A 26,158-nucleotide genomic window follows, 5' to 3' on the forward strand; every position below is an offset into this window, starting at 1 on the left:
AGAGGTCTTGGATCAATATCCTGAATTCAAACATCTAAACAGGAAATGTTGGGCGCTAAACAGGATACACTTCTGGTAAATTTCAGAATAAAATCACTGCACCAACTTAAGTAGCTTGAGTGGCGTAAATTAAACGGCGACACGTAAACATGAAGGTCATAGATATAGACTCTGTCTCTGTCTCTATGTTAAGGACATCAGTGTGGGAGGTTATTTAACTATTGAACCTTAAAAAAGAAAGACTCGGGGGATGAAGATTTCCGCTTCTCTGCTTGCCAACAGGAGAACTTTAATCAAAATCACGCAAACAAACACCAAAGGGTATGAGCAAAAGTTCTGATTACAATGCAGTGAATACCCCTTTTTATAGGCCAACATTTGTGTGCTTCGGCACACCATTATTGCGTATGTGCAGAACATTCTTGGAACAATGCTGTGTGTGAGTGATCTCTCTTGGCAGATCTGCTCTATTTTTTTGGAAACTTCTTAGCTCAAAGCCCAATAATTAATCTTACTAGTTGACAGATCTTTTGACACTACAGAAAAACTGTAAAGGGTCACCGTCCAGATGTTTCCTCATGCTAGGGAAACAAACAGTCCAGCTCCTGCATATCCCCCTTGTTACTTTATCAGCGTAACATTCCTAAAGAAACCTCTATATACTAAAGTACGTAGACTATAGATGGTATAAAGAGAAAACATTGCAGCATAATACTGAATTAGCACTAACAATGAGAGAGAGAGAGAGAGAGAGAAAGAGAAATATATTCAATTCAATTCAATTTTATTTATATAGCGCCAAATCATGAAACATGTCATCTCAAGGCACTTTACAAAATCAAGTTCAATCATATTATACAGATTGGGTCAGATTATACAGATTGGTCAAAAATGTCCTATATAAGGAAACCAGTTGATTGCATCAAAGTCCCGACAAGCAGCATTCACTCCTGGGGAACCGTAGAGCCACAGGGAGAGACGTCTGCATTGTACATGGCTTTGCTGCAATCCCTCATACTCAGCAAGCATGAAGCGACAGTGGGAAGAAAAACTCCCCATTAACGGGAAGGAAAACCTCCGGCAGAACCGGGCTCAGTATGAACGGTCATCTGCCTCGACCGACTGGGGTTACGGAAGACAGAGCAGAGACACAACAAGAGAGACAAAAAAGCACAGAAGCACACATTGATCTAGTAATCTGTTCTACATTAGATGGTAGTAGCGGGTGAGCCGTCTTCTCTGGATGATGTCACAGTTAACAGAACGCCAGACCAGGTGTACCTACTATGAAGAAAAAGAGAGAGAGCAAAAAGTTAAAAGCTGAAATGACGAAAGTCATTTCAATGTAATACAATGCAAAACTGGAGAACAGTAGACTGAAGAACAGTAGAAATCAGTAGAGTGAGAAAATTAGACCCTGATGTCCTCCAGCAGCCTAGGCCTATCACAGCACAACTATAGAGATAGCTCAGGGTATGAGCCACTCTAACTATAAGCTTTGTCAAAAAGGAAAGTTTTAACATTAGTCTTAAAAATAGATAGGGTGTCTGCCTCACGGACCAAAACTGGGAGTTGGTTCCACAGGAGAGGAGCCTGATAGCTAAAGGATCTGCCTCCCATTCTACTTTTAGAGACTCTAGGAACCACCAGCAGACCTGCAGTCTGAGAGCGAAGTGCTCTGTTAGGAACATACGGGGTAATCAGAGCTCTGATATATGATGGAGCTTGATTATTAAGGGCTTTATACGTTAGAAGGAGAATTTTAAATTATATTCTTGATATAACAGGAAGCCAATGAAGGGAAGCTAAAATTGGAGAAATATGATCCCTCTTGTTGATTTTCATCAGAACTCTTGCCGCAGCATTTTGAATCAGCTGAAGACTTCGAACTGCATTTTGTGGACTTCCTGATAGTAAAGCATTACAATAGTCCAGCCTTGAAGTAACAAATGCATGGACTAGTTTTTCAGCATCACTCCTGGACAGAATGTTTCTAATTTTGGCGATATTCCAGAGGTGAAAAAAGGAAACTCTGGAAATCTGTTTAATATGGGATTTAAATGACATGTCTTGGTCGAAAACAACACCAAGATTTTTAACTTTATTACCAGAGGCCAAGTTAATGCCATCCAGATTAAGTGATTGATTAAGAACTTTATTTTTTCAAGACTCTGGCCCAAAGATTACAACTTCTGTCTTGTCAGAATTTAAATGCAGGAAATTTAAAGTCATCCAGCTTTTGATGTCATCAAGACATGACTGCAGTCGAAGTAACAGATTGGATTCATCAGGATTTATGGATAAATATAGCTGAGTGTCATCAGCATAACAGTGGAAATTAATCCCATGCTGTCTGATAATTTTGCCAATCGGAAGCATATATATAGTAAATAGAATTGGTCCAAGGACTGAACCCTGTGGTACTCCACAAGTGACCCTAGAGTTTGAGGAAGATTTATTATTAACATGAACAAACTGGAATCTGTCCGACAGATAAGATTTAAACCAGCCTAATGCTTTTCCCTTAATCCCTACAGTATGCTCAAGTCTTTGTAGGAGAATATTGTGATCAACTGTATGAAATGCAGCACTGAGATCTAACAGGACAAGTATAGACACAAGTCCATTATCTGAGGCCATGATAATATCATTGGTGACCTTCACCAGAGCTGTTTCAGTGCTATGATGAGCTCTGAAGCCTGACTGAAACTCCTCAAGTAGGTCATTACTTTGTAAATGTTCACATAGTTGATTAGCAACTACTTTCTCAAGAATTTTAGATAAGAAAAGAAGATTAGATATAGGTCTGTAATTTACTAACTCATCTTGATCAAGAGATGGTTTCTTAAGTAAAGGTTTAATAACAGCTACTTTAAAAGCCTGTGGTACATATCCATTTACCAAGGATAGATTAATCATGTTTAAAATAGGACCACTGATCAGAGGGAATACCTCCTTAAACAACTTGGTTGGGATTGGGTCTAACATACAGGTAGAAGGTTTAGATGAAGCTAAAATTTTAGATAGCTCAGAAAGCTCTACTGCTTTTAAACAGTTCAGACACTGCGCAGGTTCTAAGGATTCCTCCAATGCTTCCTCACTTACTGAGGACGAGGTAATCATGTTTGGGAGGATGCCAATTATTTTATTTTTAATGGAATCAATTTTATTTATGAAGAATCCCATAAAATCATTACTGCTAAGAGCTAAGGGAATGGATGGATCAACAGAGCTGTGGCTCTGGGTAAGTTTGGCAACTGTACTGAAGAGAAATCTAGGATTATTCTTATTCTCCTCAATTAATGATGAAAAATATGCTGCTCTAACTCTGCGAAGGGTCTTGTTATACAACAATAGACTGTTCTTCCAGATTAGGTAGGATTCCTCTTGGTGTGTAGAGCGCCATTTTCTCTCCAATTTCCTAACATTGTGCTTCAAGGAACGCAGCTCTGAATTAAACCAAAGAGCCAGCTTCCTGTGAATAATCACCTTCTTTTTCAAGGGAGCTACATTGTCTAATGCAGAACGCAATGACGAAGTCATACCGTTTACAAAGACATCTATTTGTGAATTGGAAGAAACAACATTGCTGCCATCTACAGGGCATTTCTGCAATACGGAGGATATTAAAAGGGGGACAGACTCTTTAAGTTTTGATACAGCATTATCCGATAAAGATCTACTATAATGGAACCCTCTTTTGGGGGTGGAGAACTCAGTTAGATTAAACTCAAATGTTATTAAAAAATGATCAGATAGGACAGGGTTGTGAGGAAATACTGTTAATTCTTCACAATCAATGCCATATGTCAGCACAAGGTCTAAAGTATGGAGCCAAGAGTGCGTCGGTTTATGCACATTTTGAGCAAAACCAATTGAATCTAGGATAGTTTTAAAGGCTACACTAAGGTTATCACATTCTGTGTCAACATGGATGTTAAAATCACCCACTATAATAGCCTTATCAGTATTTAACACCAAATCAGATAAGAAATCTGACAACTCATCCAAAAACTGAGTGTAAGGGCCTGGTGGACGATACAAAACAACAAACAGAAGAGGTTTTATTGCTTTGCAGTTTGGATGAGGGAAACTGAGGGTTAAATGTTGAAAAGAACTGTAGTTATTAATTGGCCTGGGACTAATTAATAAATCAGACTGAAAGATGGTTGCCACTCCTCCTCCTCTTCCCACAGATCTGGGAATGTGGAAATTTGAATAATTGGAGGGAGTTGACTCATTTATACTAACGTAGTCCTCTAGTAGCCAGGTTTCTGTGAGACAAAACAAATCAATCTGTTTATCAGAAATCAATTTGTTAACTAACAAAGTCTTTGGAGGGAGAGACCTTATATTTAATAGACCACATTTAATTGTTTTATTTTTAGGTTTTATTTATATACTCATCCTCTGTTACCACATGGTTGGGTTGCTTTAAGTTTATTTATAATCAACCAGTTCACAATAAAAGGCAACAGAAACACGTGTAAAATCAGACAGATCCATCAATCTTTCCAAGGAGAACATTGGTGGCTGTAAAGGAATAAACAATATTTCTGATGAATTGTTTAATAGCAGATTTTTCTCCCTGTCTCCTCAGACTGAGTGGCTGTAACTTCTCAGAGAGAAGCTGTGAAGCTCTGTCCTCAGTTCTCAGCTCCCAGTCCTCCAGTCTCAGAGAACTGGACCTGAGTAACAACAACCTGCAGGATTCAGGAGTGAAGCTTCTCTCTGCTGGACTGGAGAGTCCAAACTGCAGACTGGAAACTCTCAGGTACAAAGTTCTACATCCTGTTGAAACCAGATTTCTGACCATTACCTGCTGAAAACATGATGTAAATGTTGGTTCAGTAACATATTTGTTAACCTGTCTGACCTTTATTCCCATATGAATAGAAACCAGACACAGATTCACCGTACAGGAGTGATTCTCAAAGGTTTCCTTTTGTGAACACTTCAAAGATTGAAATACATTCAGCCCCATCCCAACAAAATGTGTCAGAATTGTTGCTGTTATAGTTTTCAGTTTTAATGCATTAAATAATAATAACAACAACAACAACAATAATTATTATTATTATTATTGTCCTGACTTTTGTTAAAAGACCAATAAAATGATGGCGTGAATAAATTACATAAATAAGATAATAAATAAGTTAATAATTTAAAATGAGTCCTAGTAAATCACTGCTAAAAACATTTAAAAAAGGTTTTGGGTTTCATGTTTAATCACAGTGAGCCATCCCACCTTTGTCAGATTTGTACTTGAATTGTGTGACTTAGTGAGTGATCTTCTCTTAAAACTATCTTTGATTCATTTTTCCTGGGAAAATCAATGTTCCAGCAAGTAAGCTAGAAATAACTGTTCATGTTGAAGGTGAATGTGTTCTACACGCTTCTACCTTGGAAAACATTCGTCTTTGTGAGTCGTACTTTGCTCAGAAAGAACTTTAATATGTTTTTAAAGTATTTTGGGTAAAAAATATATGAAAAAAATGTCTCACCGATATATTTGTGCTAAAGCTAAGATAGCTGAGTGTGGAAAGTACTGGTGATATTCAGACATGGACGTTGGTCACTTATTATTTTATTCTTCTTCATATTTCAGTTACAATAAAACCAAATTTATGAATAAAGGTTATTCAGGGTACTCAAGAAAATCACTTTTTAATGTTGTTCACTGGCTGTCTATCTTCACATAGTCACCTGTTGTGAGGATACAAAGTTAATAATAATAATAACAATAATCATAATAATAATACATCAAACTTATATAGTGCTTTTTGGACACTCAAAGACACTTTACAAAACAATATTTAAATACACAGAAATATACAAAAAATTATACTACAGAACAGCAAGTTTAAAAAAGTGGGATTTGTAGTCCTGTAATGAGTATGAGTTCCTGATTATTTGGGGCGACAGCAGCGAAATTCTGGTCCCCAAAAGCTGTTGATCTGATGATTACGCAGAATCCATTTTAAAATTTAAATACATTACATTAAATGGGTTCTAAAAGCTAGAGGCTTCCTTACTGCCACACTTTTTTTAACTATATAATATAGACAACAAAATAAAATGTTTTTAGCCCAACTCGTACCTGCAGTCAAAACAGAAGAGGAAACTAAAATGTTCACTGCTTACAGACCCAGCTCCTTCTCTCTCTGGAAAGACGGCACATGTTAATTTTTACCATCCATGGACCTCACCAATAATACAATTCAAAGACACAGATTAGACGAGCTGAAAATAAGGAAAAATTTATATCAATATCATTTATATTAAAGACAAACTTCAGTTACATTAGGTTTTATACTCTTTTAGGAGTTTGTTAACATGATGTGTTCTGAAAGCAGCCCAGCTTACTGCTGGTTCTGCTACATTTTTATTCACACAGTTTCTCTGAGCCTCTTCGCTTGTTTTCCATTTCAGCATCCTAAATTACACCTAAAGGTAGTTTATTTATAATGTACATGTTCACAATGGAAGGCAACATAAAGATGTGTATAATCAGACAGATCCATCAATCTTTCAAAGAGGAACATTGGTGATTGTAAAGAAATTAACAATATTTCTGATGAATTGTTTAATAGCAGATTTTTCTCCCTGTCTCCTCAGACTGAGTGGCTGTAACCTCTCAGAGAGAAGCTGTGAAGCTCTGTCCTCAGTTCTCAGCTCCCAGTCCTCCAGTCTCAGAGAACTGGACCTGAGGAACAACAACCTGCAGGATTCAGGAGTGAAGCTTCTCTCTGCTGGACTGGAGAGTCCAAACTGCAGACTGGAAACTCTCAGGTACAAAGTTCTCCATCCTGTTGAAACCAGATTTCTGTCCATTACCTGTTAAAACATGATGGACATGTTAGTTCACTGATAGATTTAACTTTTGTCTGACCTTTATTACCTATGACTAGAAACCCGGCACAGATTTACCATATAGAAGTGATTCCCAAAGATGTTTTGGGTTTCATGTTTCAATCACAGTGAGACATCACAGCCTTTGTCAGATTTGTACATGAATTACGTGACATAGTGAGTGCTCTTAAAACTATCTTTGATGTATTTTCTACGGGAAAAATCAATATTTTAGCAAGTAAGCTAGAAAAAAACTATTCATGCTGAAGTTAAATGTGTTCTACACGCTTCCGCCTTGGAAAACATTTGCCTTTGTGAGTCGTACTTTGCTCAGAAAGAACTTGAATACATTTTTAAAGTATTTTGGGTAAAGAATATGAAAAAATGTCTCTCCAATATATTTGTGCTAAAGCTAAGCTAGCTGAGTGTTACCTTTCTAAGTCCAGAACAGGCTGGTGTCTATTTCGGCTTGTTTGCTGGTAACAAGCTCATAGTTTCTGCTCTGCTGGTGGTAAAAATAAGGAGGAGGCAGATGAAAGCTTGCTGAACTTTATTCCTCTTCTTGGCAAGGTGAACAACAACTCCCCAGCTCCAGTCTGTACTACTAACGCATCCCTGTTCCTCTTCCTCTTCCCCTTCCCCTTCGCTTCCTCTTCGTTGCTCCACAGCATGTAGTGCATCACAATAGGAACCGAAGCAGGCATGCTGTATAGTTTTTCTTTTTTTTCTAAATTTCCACCACCTGAATGAGCAGCGATCCGCCTACACCCAGATTCAGGCCAATAAAGAAAAGAAAACAAAAGATTTCACCCATGCAGGTGGATGTTTAGCCGCTGACCCCCTGATCAAATCGGTCAGGGGTCTGCGTCTCCTTTGTGGTCTTTGCTGAGGTCCTGCTCTTTGAAGGACCAGTGGCTGCTGCTCCTCCACAGAATCCTCGGTGTCAACTCCTTCCGGTAGAAACTGGCAAGCCTCGTTCTGCATTAGATTGTCTCCACATGAAACTGAATGGGCAGGCAGAGACTGAGATGGATGATCCATAGTTGATTCCTCCCTCTCTGAGAAATCATCCCAGAGATTTAAAGGACCATCATGATCCACATCCAAAGGCGTTTTGACCACTGGTGGAGGCACCTCAACTGATGCTGGGCCATGAGTGTCTTGGAAAACCCAGCTATTGTCCATCGGGGTTCTGATGTAATAAGGCTTGAGCTTATCATGATGAACCACTTTAGCTCGTGACCTTGGGCCCTTCTTGATGCAATAAACAAGGTCATCCAATGTTCCTGTGACCCTCGTAGGAAGTATGGCACTTCCATATTCTGTTTTTCACTCTTTTGGTGCCTTTAATCAGGAGCCAAACAGCTTCTCCGACCTTATACTGCAATTTCTGCATGTTTTTATCATACTGTCTCTTTGCTCGCTCAGAAGACCGACCCAGCCACTCCCTGGCCAGTTGATGGGAGAGTTGAAACCTGTCTTTCTGTTGCATGACACACTGTGGAATATTGGAACATCCATCATCAGAGAGGGGAACATCCACAAGATCGATAGGCTCGGTTACCTCTCGGCCAAACAGCATCATATTAGGCGTGAATCCAGTAGAGCTGTGCTAGGAGCCCGGTAAGCCATACGTGCATATGGAAGCATCAGATCCCACTCCCAGTGGCACCGCTCTGCAGTGGTGGCCAGAATTTTCTGCAAAGTGGCATCCGCCGTCGGATTGGGGGAGAAATGGGATGGTTTGTGTCTTTTCGATGCCCAGAAGCTCACACATGCTCTCGAAAACAGCAGATTCAAAATTGGTGCCTTGGTCACTATGGAGTGCGTGTGGGGCTCCATATCTACAGACCCGTTCCGACACAATCTTCTCCACCACAGTGGGAGTGCTCGACAGGTAGGGGATAAGCTTCCATCCACTTACTGAAATAGTCCTGTACCACCGATATATAATGGTTATGTCTCTCAGTTTCATTTAAGGGTCACAGCAGGTCAACTACTACCCTTTCCATTGGGGCACCAACCCGAACAGTTCCGATGAGTGCCTAGGGCGTTTTCCTTGCCTGGTCCTTGGCTGAACAGCTGATGCAGGTTCGGCACCATAGAGTAACATCATCTCTCATACCAATAATATCCACTTCTTAGGCATGACAGAGTCCTCTCTGCCCCAAAATGGCCACCTACGGGTCCCATCATGCAGTTGTTCTGATACAGAGCTCTGGAAAGAGCGTGATAATACTATCTGCAATACAGGTTAGATAATACAGGTTAGGCTGAGGTGCTTCACTCACCAGGTGGATATTGGGATGAGTGCCGACCTGCTCGTTGCCATTCGTGCAGTTGCCCACTACCCCCACTAGAGGCTGCCCTGGGGAAGTCAAAAAGTCAGTTTAGACTGATGAGCTATCCATTAGGGCACAATGCACACCCTTGTGTTGAACTTGCTTCCTGCTCAGTTCTGGATCTGGCATGTTACATGCACAGTTCTCACAGCATGGCTTCCTGGAAAGAGCATCTGCATTTAGGTGCTTAATGCCTGGGCGGTAAAGCACTTGGAAATCATACTCTGCCAGCTTCTCTAACCAGCGGGCGAGTTGACCCTCAGATTCTCTCAGTCTGGTAAGCCATCGTAGGCTACTGTGGTCAGTTCGAATGGTAAAGTGTCGCCCCAGCAGGTACTGTCTGAAAGGTGAGGTGAACTCCACCACAGATAAGAGTTCCCTTCTGGTGGTGCAATAGTTCCTATCGGTAGCTGACAGACGTCTGCTGCCATATGCCAGGACTCTCTCCTCCCCATCCTGTATCTGAGAGAGAACCAATACCACAGTCCCTGGCATCAGTATCAAGGAGCAACTCACCGCTATCCAGAAGGTAACCGTGGACAGGCGCTGATGTTAGACATCGTTTTAATTATTCAAAAGCCTCCTGACATTGAGTTGTCCTGTTAAAACATGCATAATTTTTGGTGAGCTCGTGGAGTGGCTTGGCAATGGTGGTGAAATTTTCCACATAATGGCGATAATATGACGCCAGTCCCACAAACTGCCGCACCGCCCCCACGTTTTGAGGGGTGGGCCGCTCCTGTGCCCGCTGAATCTTCTGGGGGTCTGTGGCCACGCCCTTAGCCGAAACTTTGTGGCCAAGGAAAATGACTTGTTCCTGAAACAGGCAGCATTTGGAGGGTTTGAGCTTGAGGTTGGCTGCATGCAGCCTGGCAAACACATGCTCCAGTCGCTGCAACATCTGACCAGTGTCTTGTCCTAGAACTATAATGTCATCAATATAGACCAAACACATCTCCCATTGCAGCCCTTCCAGAACATAGTCCATGAGCCTTTGGAAAGTGGCTAGAGCATTACACAGTCCAAAAGGCATCACGTTCCATTCGAAAAGCCCTTTACGTGTGCAGAATGCAGCGGCTCTTCTCGCCCCGGGTGTCATCTCCACTTGCTAGTATCTAGATGTTAGGTCGAGTGTGCTGAAGAACTTCGCAGTGGAGAGGGTGTCCAGGGTGTCTTGAATCCGAGGCAATGGGCATGCATCCTTAATTGTTTGTTCATTTAGGGCCCTGTAGTCTACACAGAGCCTAGAGCTCTGATCCTTCTTTCTTACCATCACAATTGGTGCTGTCCAGCTGCTATTACTGGGTCAGGCAAGACTAGCATTCAAGCTCTGAAGCACCTGCTGGTCGGCCGCTTCTTGTTTCTGCCGAGCCATTTTTCGGGTGGCCTGTTTCACCGAAGGTCCTACAGTGGTCAGGATGTCTTGTTTCACGATGCTGGTGCAACCCAAATAATTTGGGCCAGTGGAGAACACATCCGCGTATCGTCACAATAACTGACCCAGTTGATGGCAGTCCTCCTCCAACATTTCACCACAGTTGTCAGCATACAGTTGCTGGAGATGGTTCGGTAGGTAAAAGAAGATGGGGTTAGCAGGTTCATTCACATTATTGGCTCTGTCAGCTCCAGCTGCCTGAAGCTCATTTTCTGCAACAACCTGTACTGGCTGAAGCACTCCAGCCACCGCCTCTTTCTTTACCTTAACTGGGATGGTGCCGGGTTTGAAAATCCGGATATGTAGGCAGGCTGACTGTTGCTGCAGGACCACAACATGGGCCACAAGAACATTGAGCTTTTCCATGAAGGCTTTAGTGGGGCTTAACATGAGAACCTTGCTGACTGTACGGCAGGGTAGAGAGGTACCCTAGCCTGGGGGGTCAAAACCCAACTGGGAAACCTTTTCTCCAAAAAGAGTTATTTCCTTACACCAATAGTCAAAGCAGGCACTTGACTGCTGCAGGAAGGGTTGACCCAGGATGACCTCTGTGTCTTCAGCGGTGTCAGCAATAATGAAGTTCACATCCACTATCTTGCTTCCAACATGGAATGGGAGGACAACTTCTCCCAGCACAGGCAGCCCCTGTGGCCCGATTCGCTGCAGTGTTTGTGCATTTGATGGCTGGATGGTGGGTCTACACTCTACACCCAGATTTAGGGCCTGATCAGTGGTTCCTAGCAGAAGCAGCTGAAGCTGTGTGCTAACTTTTGATCTCTCCTCTATTGGTCCAACGATTATTACTTTAGTTTTGTTTTTATTCAGTTGAAGAAAATTAGGGCAGCTTCTCTGTAGATGACCCACACCAGAGCAGTTATGACATATGACATTGCTAAAATTTTTGTTCTTACTTGAGATGGATTGCTGTCGATGTTTCTCGGGTGGTTCCCACTGGGACAGGTTGCAGTCCTCATGCACCATTGCTAGCTTGGCCCCCTGAGATGTCAAGTTACGTGTGGTGATGGGTCGCATCAGTTGTGTGACCACATGGGCAGCCATCCTTGTAGCTTCATATCTTTGAGCAATTCCATAAGCCAATGCAAGGGTGCGGGGTCACTCTTCCAACAGTTTTAGGATCAGGTCGGGGACTGCTAAAGCATTAGTGAAGTTCTCCACACTAACGCAATCTAACGCAATCTCAGTACAGTTGGCATAATCAATAAAGACCTTTTCATAGATGTCATCTCTTAGTACATGCTTAGTTTCTCCAGTACTCCTGAATCTTAGCCTCAGTTTGATGCCAATAGCTGTAGCATGTTCCGAACAAGGCCCGTAAGCAGCTTCGACCTCCTCAACAATCCGCCGATAGCTCCAATCAGCTGATCTGGGATTCTAATGGACATTTGGAATCTTCTCATCACATTTTTGACACTCACTGCTGCCTATGTCATTCAATCCATGCACGAGATTAAAGGAACCGAAGTGCTGATTGCAGACTGTATTTTGCGGTTGGGGTGAAATACAATAACTGTGGTTGCTCTCTACTGTGCCATATGGTGCTACGACATGATGTACGGAGCCTCCGCGCATGTGAGGGAAATCCAGTTGTGCAGGTGGACAACTTTGTAGTGTGTGTGCAGTTAGCGGGGGAAAAAGGAGATCTGCCAACAGCAGCTACACTTTGGCTATCAGTCTTATTATCCATATAACATGCGTCACATGAGGCGTGGACGCTATGTTTCCAGCAACACCATGACTTGGATAAAAATGGGCTAAAGTCTCACCGCGGTTTGTCGTTCACTGGTCCGGCGTTGTAAAGGGCTTGTAGTGTTCTGATGGAGGCGGGGTAAGCGGCCATGGTGGAGCGTAAACGGCAGCTTCGCTCACAGCTGGAGTTAATTCCATACTCGCCACCCGCCGATCATCACCATGCCACTCCATTTCGTTGGACCCGCATTGTCCTGTCAGGTCTCTTTTACTTCCATCACGAAGGGGTTTAAGCCTACTCTTCAACTCCTTCCCACCGAGTTTGGTGAAACTTCGTAAGCAGTGTTGGGGCCAGTCAAAGCCATCTTTGGAATTCCCACAACGATCTTTCGGCTTGCTTCAAAAATTTCTTGCCGTTCCATTTCCTTTTTTTGTCTTTTTAGCAGAGCATTCCCAGACCGAGCCCTCAGTGTTACCTTTCTAGGTCCAGAACAGGCTGGTGTCTATTTCAGTTTGATTGCAGGTGACAAGCTCATAGGTTCTGCTCTGCCGGTAAAAACAAGGAGGAGTGTGAGGGATTTACCCCCTCATTAAGAGATGTTGAAAACAGGCATTTGCTATTTTTAAAGAAATTGAGTGTTTGGGGAAAGGTTTAAGTTTATATTTATTTGATGTAACTTTATGAACTTGTTTTGTTGTTCTCACTACTCTTTTTTTTCTTTGAGGTCACCTGGTCAGGTGTTGCCATGGAAGCGCACCCTTGAGCAGTGCTTATAAGGACCTGGTGTTGTCAATCAGCCACATGAGGGAAAATCCATTTTCATTGAAAGGGAGGGGATATGTTTTGTTTAGGATTTGGAGTATTGTTTAGCTTTGATTTGTTGAAGTTGAATGTAAATGTTTTTTTTGTTTTTTGTTTTTCTCTAGAGGGTTAATTTAGTTTGATTGCTTCCTAAATAGAAATTGTAAATGCTGTAATGTTGTTGTTGTTTTTTATTAGTTGGTACAGACTGGTGCTTTGATAGCTGGATTGTTTCAATATGGAAGTGTCTGTTTTTTTGTTTGTCCTTCTGCTCTGTTGGAGAAAGTGGAATCCCTGCTTGTATGCTATATAATGTAAGGTCAGCCTTTTTTTTGGCAAATATATATATATATATATATATATATATATATATATATATATATATATATATATATATATATATATATATATATATATATATATAAGAAACAGAGCTCTACAATTTTTGGACTCAGTCTGATTTTTTTTTTTCCTTTTTGTGTGTTGTATGCGCTTTACCAGTCATTTTGAAGTCCCTAATGTTTTTGCTTTGGCCTGCAAATCCTTACATTTTGGTGGCAGTGGTGGGATGTGACACCAATGTCCAGAAGAGCACAATAAGGTTGGGCCCAAAACAGCACACAAAAATCCTTAAAAATATAGACTCAAAGTCAGCGAAGGAGGTGGAGCAGGATGGAGCTACAGGTCAGCCAATTGCAGTCCGGCAGTCCAGGGAGGAAACAACACCAGTTGACATGAATGCCATTGCTGTCATGCTGGAAAAATGTCTTCAGTTCCAGAATGACTTCGCTGATCGATGGGACAAAGAGGAGTGTAAGCAGGAGAGAAGATGGCGGCAGCTTCAAGTGCAAGTAGGCAACTTGAGAGATGAGGTTGAGATGCAGCAGAAGGGTGAATCTCCGCCTCAACCAGGCCCTTCTTCAGGTGCAGATGAAGAGCCAGTTTTTCAATGACGTTCCCAAGGTGGATCAGTAAAAGTGCCTGGACTCAATCAGATGTTCCAAAGTTTCAAGAAGGAGATGACATTGAACAATACCTAACAATCTTTGAAAGATTAGCAGCAGCCTACCAGTGGGCAGAGTCGGACGGGGCATTAAGGCTGGTACCTCACCAGCAGGGTCCGAGCAGCATACGTGGCCATGGCTGTAGAGGATGCTTGTGACTATGTTAAAATAAAGGCAGCCATCTTAACTAAGTATGAGATCAATGAAGAGCTTTACAGACAACGATTTAGGGAGCCTGAGGGTAGAGCTGGCGAAACCCCTCAAGAGTTCTATAATTGTCTCAAAGATCTTTATTTGAAGTGGATGCCACCTCGGAAGCAGACAAAGGAAGAAATGGGGGAGATCCTCATTCTGGACCAGTTCTACAGTTCACTTTCTCCAGAGCGCAGAGTATGGGTTAAAGAGAGGAATCGAACATCAGCACAAGAGGCAGCAGACTTGGTTGAAAACTTCCTAGCTGCAAGATGGGGACCAAAAGCTTTTCGACACAGCCTTTAACAGAAGCCCGGTTTTATACAGGGTAAGTCTGTGGGGTCTGGTTTGGGTGGTGGTCCAGGTCAGGTGGCGGGTGTAGAGAAGCCAAGAGGGAAGACATTTCCATCTGCTAAGCTGAAGTCAGAAGTTAAACCTATAGTTTGCTATGGTTGTGGTCAAGAGGGGCATATAAAACCAGAGTGCCCTTTAAGGAAGGCCAAGTCAGCATATTTTTGCACTGTGCTGAGGCCAGTGGTTGCAAAAGATCAATTTCAGGGTAAAAAAACAGGTCATGGAGGTTAGGGTTAATGGGAAGTTAGTCACTGCCCTCCTAGATACACGAAGCGTACAGACGTTAATTCATCCATCTATTTCGGGAGATCAGTGCCATCTAGAAGGCCCAGGCCTTAATATTTGCTGTGTTCATGGTGATCATAAAACTTATCCTACTGCTGCAGTCTATTTGGAGGTGGCGGACCAAACGTATCTTTTGAATGTGGGTGTAGCATAGGGTCTTGCTCACAAAGTGATGTTGGGTTAGGATATTCCGGTTTCTTGTAACACACCAGTGTGTGTTGTTACCAGATCACAAAGTCGGGCTAAACAACTAGCTGGAGATAGTTATGAGTTTATGGCAGAGGGGAAAACAGGTTCTGAGAAACTGGTTGTGCCTTAAGGTTTAAGGGGACAGGTGTTAAAAGTGTTACCTGGGCGGGACATTTGGGTTTTAAAAAGACTTATGATAGGATTTTTCCTAGGTTCTACTGGCCAGGTCTTTATAAAGTGAAGGATTACTGCCAATCCTGTGCTGTCTGCCAGCTGTCAGGAGGTAGGAATGTTCCAAAATATCCACTAGAGTCATTGCCTATCAGTTATGTCCCTTTCAGCAGAATAGATATGGACATCGTATAACCACTTGAACAGACCCAAGTGGGGAATCGGTTTATCCTTGTTGTATGTGACTATAGCACTCGTTATCCAGAGGCCTTTCCTCTTAGGGACATTAGAGCTTAACAAATAGCCTATGCATTACTCCAGCTGTTTTTACGGGTGGGGATTCACTCTGAAATACTGACTGACCAAGGTACAAATTTTTTTTGTCCAACAATCTTAAGCAGGTCTACAGATTGCTGGGCATAAAGGGTATCCGGACCACCCCCTACCACCCACAGACAGATGGGTTGGTGGAAAGGTATAATAGGACTTTGAAGAGTATGTTGAAGAAGTTTATTTCTGTCAATGGCAAAGATTGGGATAAGTGGTTGCCCTATCATTTGTTTGCATATCGTGAAGTTCCCCAGGCATCCAAAAAGAAACATGAGAGAGAAGATGGAGGAGACAATCAACCTAGTGAAGAGGCACCTAGAGGAGATTCAGCAACAGACCTGGCATGACAAGAGCGCCAGGTGCAGATCCTTCAAGCCAGGTCAGAAGGTTGTTTTATTACTTCCAACAACTGACAATAAACTGTTGGCAAAATGGCAGGGGCCATATACTGTGATGTAAGTGCTACTAATTATGAGATTGAGATGCCTGAGAGAAGGAACTCTAAACAAACGTTTCATATTAATCTGCTCAAGGAGTGGAAATCACGGGATCCACTCCTTAGTCAGCAATATTTTGTTCTGGCAGTGGAAGATGAAGATGATAAGGGTGAGTTGCCATCTGTCAAAGACTTTACTGTTTCACCTGATCTCGCTCATCTTTCTTTCACCAAGCAACAGGAGTTGGAGGCTATTATTCCGCCAGACCTTTTCAAAGAGCAGCCAGGAGCAACAGATTTGGTGGAGCATGACATTCGTCTGAAGAATAGTACTCCTATTCGACAGCGCATGTATCGCATTCCAGAGAAGATGTCGCCAGTGCTCAAAGAAGAAATTAAGGTTATGTTGAAGCTTGGTGTCATAGAGCCATCCAGCAGTGAATGGAACAACCCTGTGGTTTTGGTAATTAAGAAAGCATCCGCTTTTGTATTGATTTTAGGAAGGTGAATGCTCAATCAGACATTGTTGCCTATCCGTTACCAAGGTTGGACGACCTTATTGAATGTTTTGGTCAGGCTAAATATGGTCAGGCACGTTGGATCTTTGTAAAGGCTACTGGCAGGTTCCGCTAACCGATGCGGCTAAGCCTCTCACTGCTTTCAGGACTCCTCAGGGGCTGTGGCAGTTCATGAATATGCCTTTTGGACTCCATGGGGCTCCAGCCACGTTTCAAAGACTGATGAATAAGGTCCTCCTAGGTATGGAGTCATTCACGGCAGCTTACCTGGATTATATTGTTATTTACAGCAATTCATGGCAAGAACACCTAATTCATCTGAGACAGGTGCTGCAGACCATAAAGAAGGCTGGTCTGACCATCCATCCTAAGAAGTGTTCCTTGGCTAGGAGGGAGCTCCAGTATTTAGGCCATATCCTTGGTGGAGTGGTCATAAAACCAGTGAAGGATAAGGTAGAGGCGATTAAAGCAACAGGGAGGCCAACAACCATGAGATAGGTCCGGCCTTTTTTGGGTCTGGAAGGGTGGTATCGGAGGTTTATTAGGAACTTTTCTGCTAGAGCAGCCCCCCTTTCTGACCTCACTGGAACATCAACAAAAAAAATTGTGTGGGGAGGGGCACAGGAAAGAGCTTTTTCAGGATTTGGAAGAGGCACTGTGTCAAAAACCAGTACTTCAGAGTCCAAACTTTAGTTTACACTTCACGGTCCAGACGGATGCATCTGCCAGGGGAATTGGTGGGGTTCTTCTGCAGGGAGAAGGAATGGAGAGGAAGCCAGTTGCCTACATCAGCTGGAAGTTGTTTCCACGGGAGACCAGATGTTCGATGGTTGAATTGGAGTGCTTGGCCAATTAAATAGACAACCGACCCGTTTCGATAGATTCTTATGGGCCGAGAGTTTACTCTTGAGGCTGACCATCGAGCATTAAAAAGCTGGAGGTCATGAAGGATACAGTCGGATCACAAGGTGGTTCTTGTCCCTTCAACCTTACCGATTTAAGATTTGTCACATTCCTGGAAAACGAAACAGTGTGTTTCAGATTTTTTGTCTCGCTGTGAACAGGGAGCCTTCTAAAGGGGGCGAAAGTGTGAGGGATTTACCCCTTTACTAACAGATGTTCAAAACAGGCATTTACTGTTTTTAATGCAATTAAGTATTTGGGGAAAGGTTTAAGTTTATATTTATTTGATGTAACTTTATGAACTTGTTTTGTTGTTCTCACCACTCTTTTTTTTTTTTTGAGGTCACCTGGTCAGGTGTTGCCATGGAAGTGCGCCCATGAGCAGTGCTAATAAGGACCTAGGGCTCGTTCTTCGTACGTTGCTTAAAACATCCAAGATCAAATGAGACATCCAAGATGATTTCATCCGGCTAATCATGATCATAATCATAATCATAATTGGGTTCTTCCAACACACCTGTTGTTTATGATTAGTATGGCTGGATTGAGTTATCTGAGATAACTGCATGTTCATGAGTCTGTTTAAAAGGGGAAATGTGTCGATAGTTGAAACAATGATCAGCAACGCTGCTATTGGCTGTTCAGCATGGCCAAAGAACGCAAACAGTTTTTCTCCCAAGCAGAACACAAGCTTTTAATGGAAGGTTATGCCAAATTTGAGTCATTAATTAAAACGACAGGTAACACCTCAAAGTCTGCTAAAGCCAGGAGAGAGGGCTGGCAAAAAGCAGCATACAAATTAAATGCATAAGTGCTGTCCATGTTAGATTCAATTCAATTCAATTCAATTTTATTTATATAGCGCCAAATCATGAAACATGTCATCTCAAGGCACTTTACAAAGTCAAGTTCAATCATATTATACAGATTGGGTCAGATTATACAGATTGGTCAAAAATGTCCTATATAAGGAAACCAGTTGATTGCATCAAAGTCCCGACAAGCAGCATTCACTCCTGGGGAAGAGTCATCTGCATTGTACATGGCTTTGCTGCAATCCCTCATACTGAGCAAGCATGAAGCGACAGTGGGAAGAAAAACCACCCATTAACGGGAAGGAAAAACCTCCGGCAGAACCGGGCTCAGTATGAACGGTCATCTGCCTCGACCGACTGGGGGTTACAGAAGACAGAACAGAGACACAACAAGAGAAACAAAAAAGCACAGAAGCACACATTGATCTAGTAATCTGTTCTAAATTAGATGGAAGTAGCGGGTGAGCCGTCTTCTCTGGATGATGTCACAGTTAACAGAACGCCAGATCAGGTGTACCTACTATGAAGAAAAAGAGAGAGAGCAAAAGTTAAAAGCTGAAATGACGACAGTCATTTCAATGTAATACAATGCAAAACTGGAGAACAGTAGACTGAAGAACAGTAGAAATCAGTAGAGTGAGAAAATTAGACCCTGATGTCCTCCAGCAGCCTAGGCCTATCACAGCACAACTATAGAGATAGCTCAGGGTATGAGCCACTCTAACTATAAGCTTTGTCAAAAAGGAAAGTTTTAACATTAGTCTTAAAAATAGATAGGGTGTCTGACTCACGGACCAAAACTGGTAGTTGGTTCCACAGGAGAGGAGCCTGATAGCTAAAGGATCTGCCTCCCATTCTACTTTTAGAGACTCTAGGAACCACCAGCAGACCTGCAGTCTGAGAGCGAAGTGCTCTGTTAGGAACATACGGGGTAATCAGAGCTCTGATATATGATGGAGCTTGATTATTAAGGGCTTTATACGTTAGAAGGAGAATTTTAAATTCTATTCTTGATTTAACAGGAAGCCAATGAAGGGTAGCTAAAACAGGAGAAATATGATCCCTCTTGTTGATTTTCATCAGAACTCTTGCCGCAGCATTTTGAATCAGCTGAAGACTTCGAACTGCATTTTGTGGACTTCCTGATAGTAAAGAATTACAATAGTCCAGCCTTGAAGTAACAAATGCATGGACTAGTTTTTCAGCATCACTCCTGGACAGAATGTTTCTAATTTTGGCGATATTCCGGAGGTGAAAAAAGGAAACTCTGGAAACCTGTTTAATATGGGATTTAAATGACATGTCTTGGTCGAAAACAACACCAAGATTTTTAACTTTATTACCAGAGGCCAAGTTAATGCCATCCAGATTAAGGGATTGATTAAGAACTTTATTTTTTGAAGACTCTGGCCCAAAGATTACAACTTCTGTCTTGTCAGAATTTAAATGCAGGAAATTTAAAGTCATCCAGCTTTTGATGTCATCAAGACATGACTGCAGTCGAAGTAACTGATTGGATTCATCAGGATTTATGGATAAATATAGCTGAGTGTCATCAGCATAACAGTGGAAATTAATCCCATGCTGTCTGATAATTTTGCCAATCGGAAGCATATATATAGTAAATAAAATTGGTCCAAGGACTGAACCCTGTGGTACTCCACAAGTGACCCTAGAGTTTGAGGAAGATTTATTATTTACATGAACAAACTGGAATCTGTCCAACAGATAAGATTTAAACCAGCCTAATGCTTTTCCCTTAATCCCTACAGTATGTTCAAGTCTTTGTAGGAGAATATTGTGATCAACTGTATCAAATGCAGCACTGAGATCTAACAGGACAAGTATAGACACAAGTCCATTATCTGAGGCCATGAGAATATCATTGGTGACCTTCACCAGAGCTGTTTCAGTGCTATGATGAGCTCTGAAGCCTGACTGAAACTCCTCAAGTAGCTCATTACTTTGTAAATGTTCACATAGTTGATTAGCAACTACTTTCTCAAGAATTTTAGATAAGAAAAGAAGATTAGATATAGGTCTGTAATTTACTAACTCATCTTGATCAAGAGATGGTTTCTTAAGTAAAGGTTTAATAACAGCTACTTTAAAAGCCTGTGGTACATATCCATTTACCAAGGATAGATTAATCATGTCTAAAATAGGACCACTGATCAGAGGGAATACCTCCTTAAACAACTTGGTTGGGATTGGGTCTAACATACAGGTAGAAGGTTTAGATGAAGCTAAAATTTTAGAAAGCTCAGAAAGCTCTACTGCTTTTAAACAGTTCAGACACTGCGCAGGTTCTAAGGATTCCTCCAATGCTGCCTCACTTACTGAGGATGAGGTAATCATGTTTGGGAGGATGCCAATTATTTTATTTTTAATGGAATCAATTTTATTTATGAAGAATCCCATAAAATCATTACTGCTAAGAGCTAAGGGAATGGATGGATCAACAGAGCTGTGGCTCTGGGTAAGTTTGGCAACTGTACTGAAGAGAAATCTAGGATTATTCTTATTCTCCTCAATTAATGATGAAAAATATGCTGCTCTAACTCTGCGAAGGGTCTTGTTATACAACAATAGACTGTTCTTCCAGATTAAGTAGGATTCCTCTTGGTGTGTAGAGCGCCATTTTCTCTCCAATTTCCTAACATTGTGCTTCAAGGAACGCAGCTCTGAATTAAACCAAGGAGCCAGCTTCCTGTGAATAATCACCTTCTTTTTCAAGGGAGCTACATTGTCTAATGCAGAACGCAATGACGAAGTCATACCGTTTACAAAGACATCTATTTGTGAATTGGAAGAAACAACATTGCTGCCATCTACAGGGCATTTCTGCAATACGGAGGATATTAAAAAGGGGACAGACTCTTTAAGTTTTGATACAGCATTATCCGATAAAGATCTACTATAATGGAACCCTCTTTTGGGGGTGGAGAACTCAGTTAGATTAAACTCAAATGTTATTAAAACATGATCAGATAGGACAGGGTTGTGAGGAAATACTGTTAATTCTTCACAATCAATGCCATATGTCAGCACAAGGTCTAAAGTATGGAGCCAAGAGTGCGTCGGTTTATGCACATTTTGAGCAAAACCAATTGAATCTAGGATAGTTTTAAAGGCTACACTAAGGTTATCACATTCTGTGTCAACATGGATGTTAAAATCACCCACTATAATAGCCTTATCAGTATTTAACACCAAATCAGATAAGAAATCTGACAACTCATCCAAAAACTGAGTGTAAGGGCCTGGTGGACGATACAAAACAACAAACAGAAGAGGTTTTATTGCTTTGCAGTTTGGATAAGGGAAACTGAGTGTTAAATGTTCAAAAGAACTGTAGTTATTAATTGGCCTGGGACTAATTAATAAATCAGACTGAAAGATGGTTGCCACTCCTCCTCCTCTTCCCACAGATCTGGGAATGTGGAAATTTGAATAATTGGAGGGAGTTGACTCATTTATACTAACGTAGTCCTCTTGTAGCCAGGTTTCTGTGAGACAAAACAAATCAATCTGTTTATCAGAAATCAATTCGTTAACTAACAAAGTCTTTGGAGGGAGAGACCTTATATTTAATAGACCACATTTAATTGTTTTATTTTTAGGTTCAAGGTGAACCGTATTGATTTTTATTAGGTTTTTATGATTTGTTCCTTTTAGATAAGTTTTTGATCTGTTAAGTTTTGGCCGTGGGAAAGACACCGTCTCAATAGGATAATGGATGGGTAACAGTACAGAAGCTGCAGAGAGGTGTGTTAAACTACGGCTCTGCTTCCTGGTCTGGACCCTGGGTTGTCAGCATTTAGGAGGACTAATAAATCCGGCCAGATTTCTAGAAAGAAGAGCTGCACCATCCAAAGTAGGATGGATGCCGTCTCTCCGGATCAGACCAGGTTTTCCCCAGAAAGTTCTCCAGTTATCAATGTAGCCCACGTCGTTTTCAGGACACCACCTAGACAACCAGCGGTTGAATGATGACATGCGGCTAAACATGTCATCACTGGTCAAATCAGGCAGATGTTTCTATCACTTTCTACAGTATGTATTTTTGCATTTTAATAAATTCATATTTACTTTGTTCTTTTGTCAGAGCCTCCACAGGACCCACTAGAACATGGGGACAAGTAAAAGTGAAGTACAAGAATGTTCTACAAAATGGTAGCCTTTAATTATTATACTTTATTTTAAAAAGCCACTTGTTATGGCAACTAATGCAGTATCGGTGTCATTCCTTAGACACTGGAAGAAAAGGACGCCTGCAAACCGTGAATTTTAACAAAGAAATCTTTTTTTTATAAAAAAAATTAAGAAAAAACACAAATACAAAAATGACGATAAATCCATTTTACAATTCTCCATTTTTCCTTTTCCAAGTCATACACAGCTTACACGGTCATAAAATGTATTGCTCCGTGTCTAGGTAATCCGTTAATACAATATACAAGAAGCAAGCCTTTCAAAATAAAACTAAACTTCACAATAAAATGGCCTGAACAAATCTTACTGAATATGATAAAAAAAATAAAAAACATCATACAAAATAACTTAAATATTTTCTATTTACTGCTCAAACACCACTTTTTCCTCTTTTTAAAAGCCACTGTTAAATGATGTTTGTCTGTTTATAACAGCCACCAAGAAAAATCTCTCTACAATTACACTGCCACGCTGCGCTAAAGGATCCTGTCTATTGCGCAATACGTGATTTATTCAAAAAACTCTGCAAATTATTCTTGCACCTTCCACAACAGGTTGCTGTCGTAAAAATGTACAATAGATGGATACAACCAGTGTGCGATTTGCTAAAAAAAACAGAGGGGGGGATCATTTCAAGTGTTTTATAAACAAACATAAATGAACATAACAACAAGGTTATATGGCCTGCATGCTTTCCGCCAGACAGCTTTCCATCTTAGAAAGCGTTCTGGCTGGAGACAGCCTCCAACCTGTCCTGGGCGGAAGGGTGGAGAAATCGGCTGCTGCTGCTTTTTGTCTTGTGACGCTGCCTGCAAATCTTCATCACCAAAGTTCGTCCTGTAACATTACCATGACTGTTTGTCCCGTCATCTACTCTTGACCTTTTCTGTTGATTTTTCAGGTCGAAATATGACAAAATACTTTGTTGACGTTCATGCTGCCACACGTTCTCATTCATTACTTGGTTAGCTAGCAGGTGCTCTTTCAGGTAAATAGCTAGATCCAGTAGGTTCGACTATTGTTTTTAAACTTGTGCCATCTACTGTCTGGAATTGGGAGTGGGTATTAGTTTACTTTAACCGCTTTGAGCAGAAAACGTATTACAGTATTTCTGAGTTGCTAAAACACATTTTTTGAAAATTTCCCTCGCTTTCCCAAAACCTTAAACACAAATCACCAAACTTAAGCTACACTGTCAAAACCTTTGACTTGTCTTGCTATATCAAATAATTGCTTCAGAACTATGTTATCTTTACCCAAAACCAAACACTGTTTTCAGATATCACACACATCCAGCTAATGCATAAACACTACACAGCAGTCATTACACACTACAGAGATAAATGCAAAACACTGCACTCAAAGCAGAGCAGGGGAAAAATTAGATTTATTATGAAGTACTTGCACAATCCTGCACACAAATATAGTCACAAACAAAATATGCAGCAGATAAATAGCAATGTCTTGGAATCATTCTGCCTCAGCATCATGCCTCTTGGCATGGTGTGGCCACAGGACCTCATCAACGTCACAGGCAATCCTGTCGCTTGCTAAACAACGGGGAAAGAATCCTTTATTATGACGAATCCAACCTTGAATTGATTCCACTCCAATGTTGTCACATGCTGCATCCATTGACTGAAGGAGATTTTCCTGTGCATAAGGATTTCTGTCATAGACCTTCCACCTCCATGCAGAAAAAAATTCTTCAATGGGATTAAGGAAGGGCGAGTATGGTGGGAGGCACACATTTATAAAACGTGGGTTATTTTCAAACCACTCACGTATTCTAGGACCACGGTGAAAGTTCACTTTGTCCCAGATTACCACGTACATGGGATGCTCTGCCTGCTCATCACCTTTCTCTTCACGTCTCAGTAATGCTTCCTGTAGAGCATACAGAAACGTTATAAGATGGGCAGTGTTGTAAGGTCCTAAAGTCACATGGCGGTGAATAACCCCGTAGCTGCTGATGGCAGCACATATGGTCACGTTGCCACCACGCTGCCCTGGCAACTCTACAATGGCTCGTTGACCAATAATGTTGCGGCCTCTCCTTCTCCTCTTGGTGAGATTGAAGCCAGCTTCATCCAAGAAGATGCACTCATAAGGCCTCTCCATGGAATCCAGTTGAAACATTCTCTATAGAAATTTAAAAAAGTTCATTTTTGATATAATGTAAATGACATAGCATTCCAGGCTTCATAACTCTGTATACATGTGCTGCATTACATTCAACACAGTAAAGATGTACAGTACATACCTCTCCTTCCATCGGCATGTGGCAGTCTTTCAATTCTAGCAAATAAAACATCTTGTTAGAATTGTACAGACAGACCTAATGCAATGTAACCAAATATGTAAAATACATAAAATATATATTTTTATGTAATACTATTATTAGTTTTACTGTAATACTGCAAGAAAAGGGCCAATCTTGTTACAGTAATTTACTGAGTGCGAGTAGGGTCCATCGTTACACACTGCATTTTGTGCCCATTTTTAGGGGGTTATCCGGGTACTTTCAGTGCACTGACTTTTTGTGTTATCTACACTACATACTTAAAACTAAGTGTTCGAAGTGTAGAAGTAGGCGGAATGAGACAGAGCCATGGTGTATGATTGTTGCTCTAATTTAATTGGAAATTATGGCTCTTGTTCTTCCTCCTCCTCCTCTTCCTCCTCCTCCTCTTCCTCCTCCTCCATCTCTTCTTCCTCCTCCTCTGTCTCTTCCTCTTCCTCTTCCTTCTCTTCCATGTTCACTTCTACTTTGACCTTCTCTCCTGCCCTCCATTGTGAAAATCACACTTGCCATTTGAATTTGACATGGCTTTAGATCCCGATTACTGATTGGGTGCAACACATTACTGATTTGAAACAGGTGTGTTCAATTTTGAGTGCTTGTGTGTTACCGATGACAACAGTGTGTTACTTGTATTTCACTTTTGGGGCTGTGTTGTGCCATTCTGAGTTGAAGTGCACCAAAATGCTACATGTGCTTTTTGAATGACAATGTGTTTACAGTTTTGCACAAAGAGCGATTCCGATTTGCTAGCTGTGTCTAACCACATGAGAAGTGTTTAAAGTTCTACAAACTGTGTGCTTCAATCAATAAAGTGGTTTGTACACTTGCAACTTTGGTTTTGCAAATGAATTTTAGTGTTTTAGCAACTCAGAAATACTGTAATACTCTTTAAAAACGGACAACAAAAATTTTAATTACCAAATGTGAAGGACACAAGACATGTATTTATATTAGGGCTGTCAAACGATTACAAATTTTAACTGCGATTAATCGCATAATGTCAATAGTTAACTCGAGATTAATTGCAAATTAATCAAATTTTTTTATCCTTTTATTTTTGAAAGGGTAATGGCCTGTTTGGGCATTTTAATATGCAATTTTGCAATAAATGACACTAATAAAATACATGCTTGTACAAAAAATATTTTTGTTATTTTTCAAGCACTTTTCAGAATTGGAATGAAAACATCCTAGTGCCAAATGTTAAACTCTGGACTATAATGGCTAAATGACTAATCATGATGCCCTGATGTTTACACAATGTTTAAATAAATGTGTAAATAAATACCTGTTTTCATGCCGA

The 26,158-nt window shown here is 41.2% G+C and overlaps 1 protein-coding gene across 1 annotated transcript in view; it reads left to right on the forward strand.

The window, feature by feature from the left end:
- The window catches only part of LOC118558638 (NLR family CARD domain-containing protein 3-like), a gene marked incomplete at its 3' end in the record, with an annotated part of 70,326 nt that overhangs the window by 19,168 nt on the left and 25,000 nt on the right, over positions 1-26,158 (forward strand). Inside the window, exons 6-7 of the mRNA XM_036129095.1 lie at positions 4,601-4,774; positions 6,619-6,792. Of these exons, the coding sequence (XP_035984988.1) occupies positions 4,601-4,774; positions 6,619-6,792 (348 nt within the window). The remainder of the gene's footprint in view (positions 1-4,600; positions 4,775-6,618; positions 6,793-26,158) is intronic.

This window comes from Fundulus heteroclitus, unplaced genomic scaffold (assembly GCF_011125445.2).
Source record: "Fundulus heteroclitus isolate FHET01 unplaced genomic scaffold, MU-UCD_Fhet_4.1 scaffold_138, whole genome shotgun sequence".
NCBI classification, from domain to species: Eukaryota; Metazoa; Chordata; class Actinopteri; order Cyprinodontiformes; family Fundulidae; genus Fundulus; species Fundulus heteroclitus.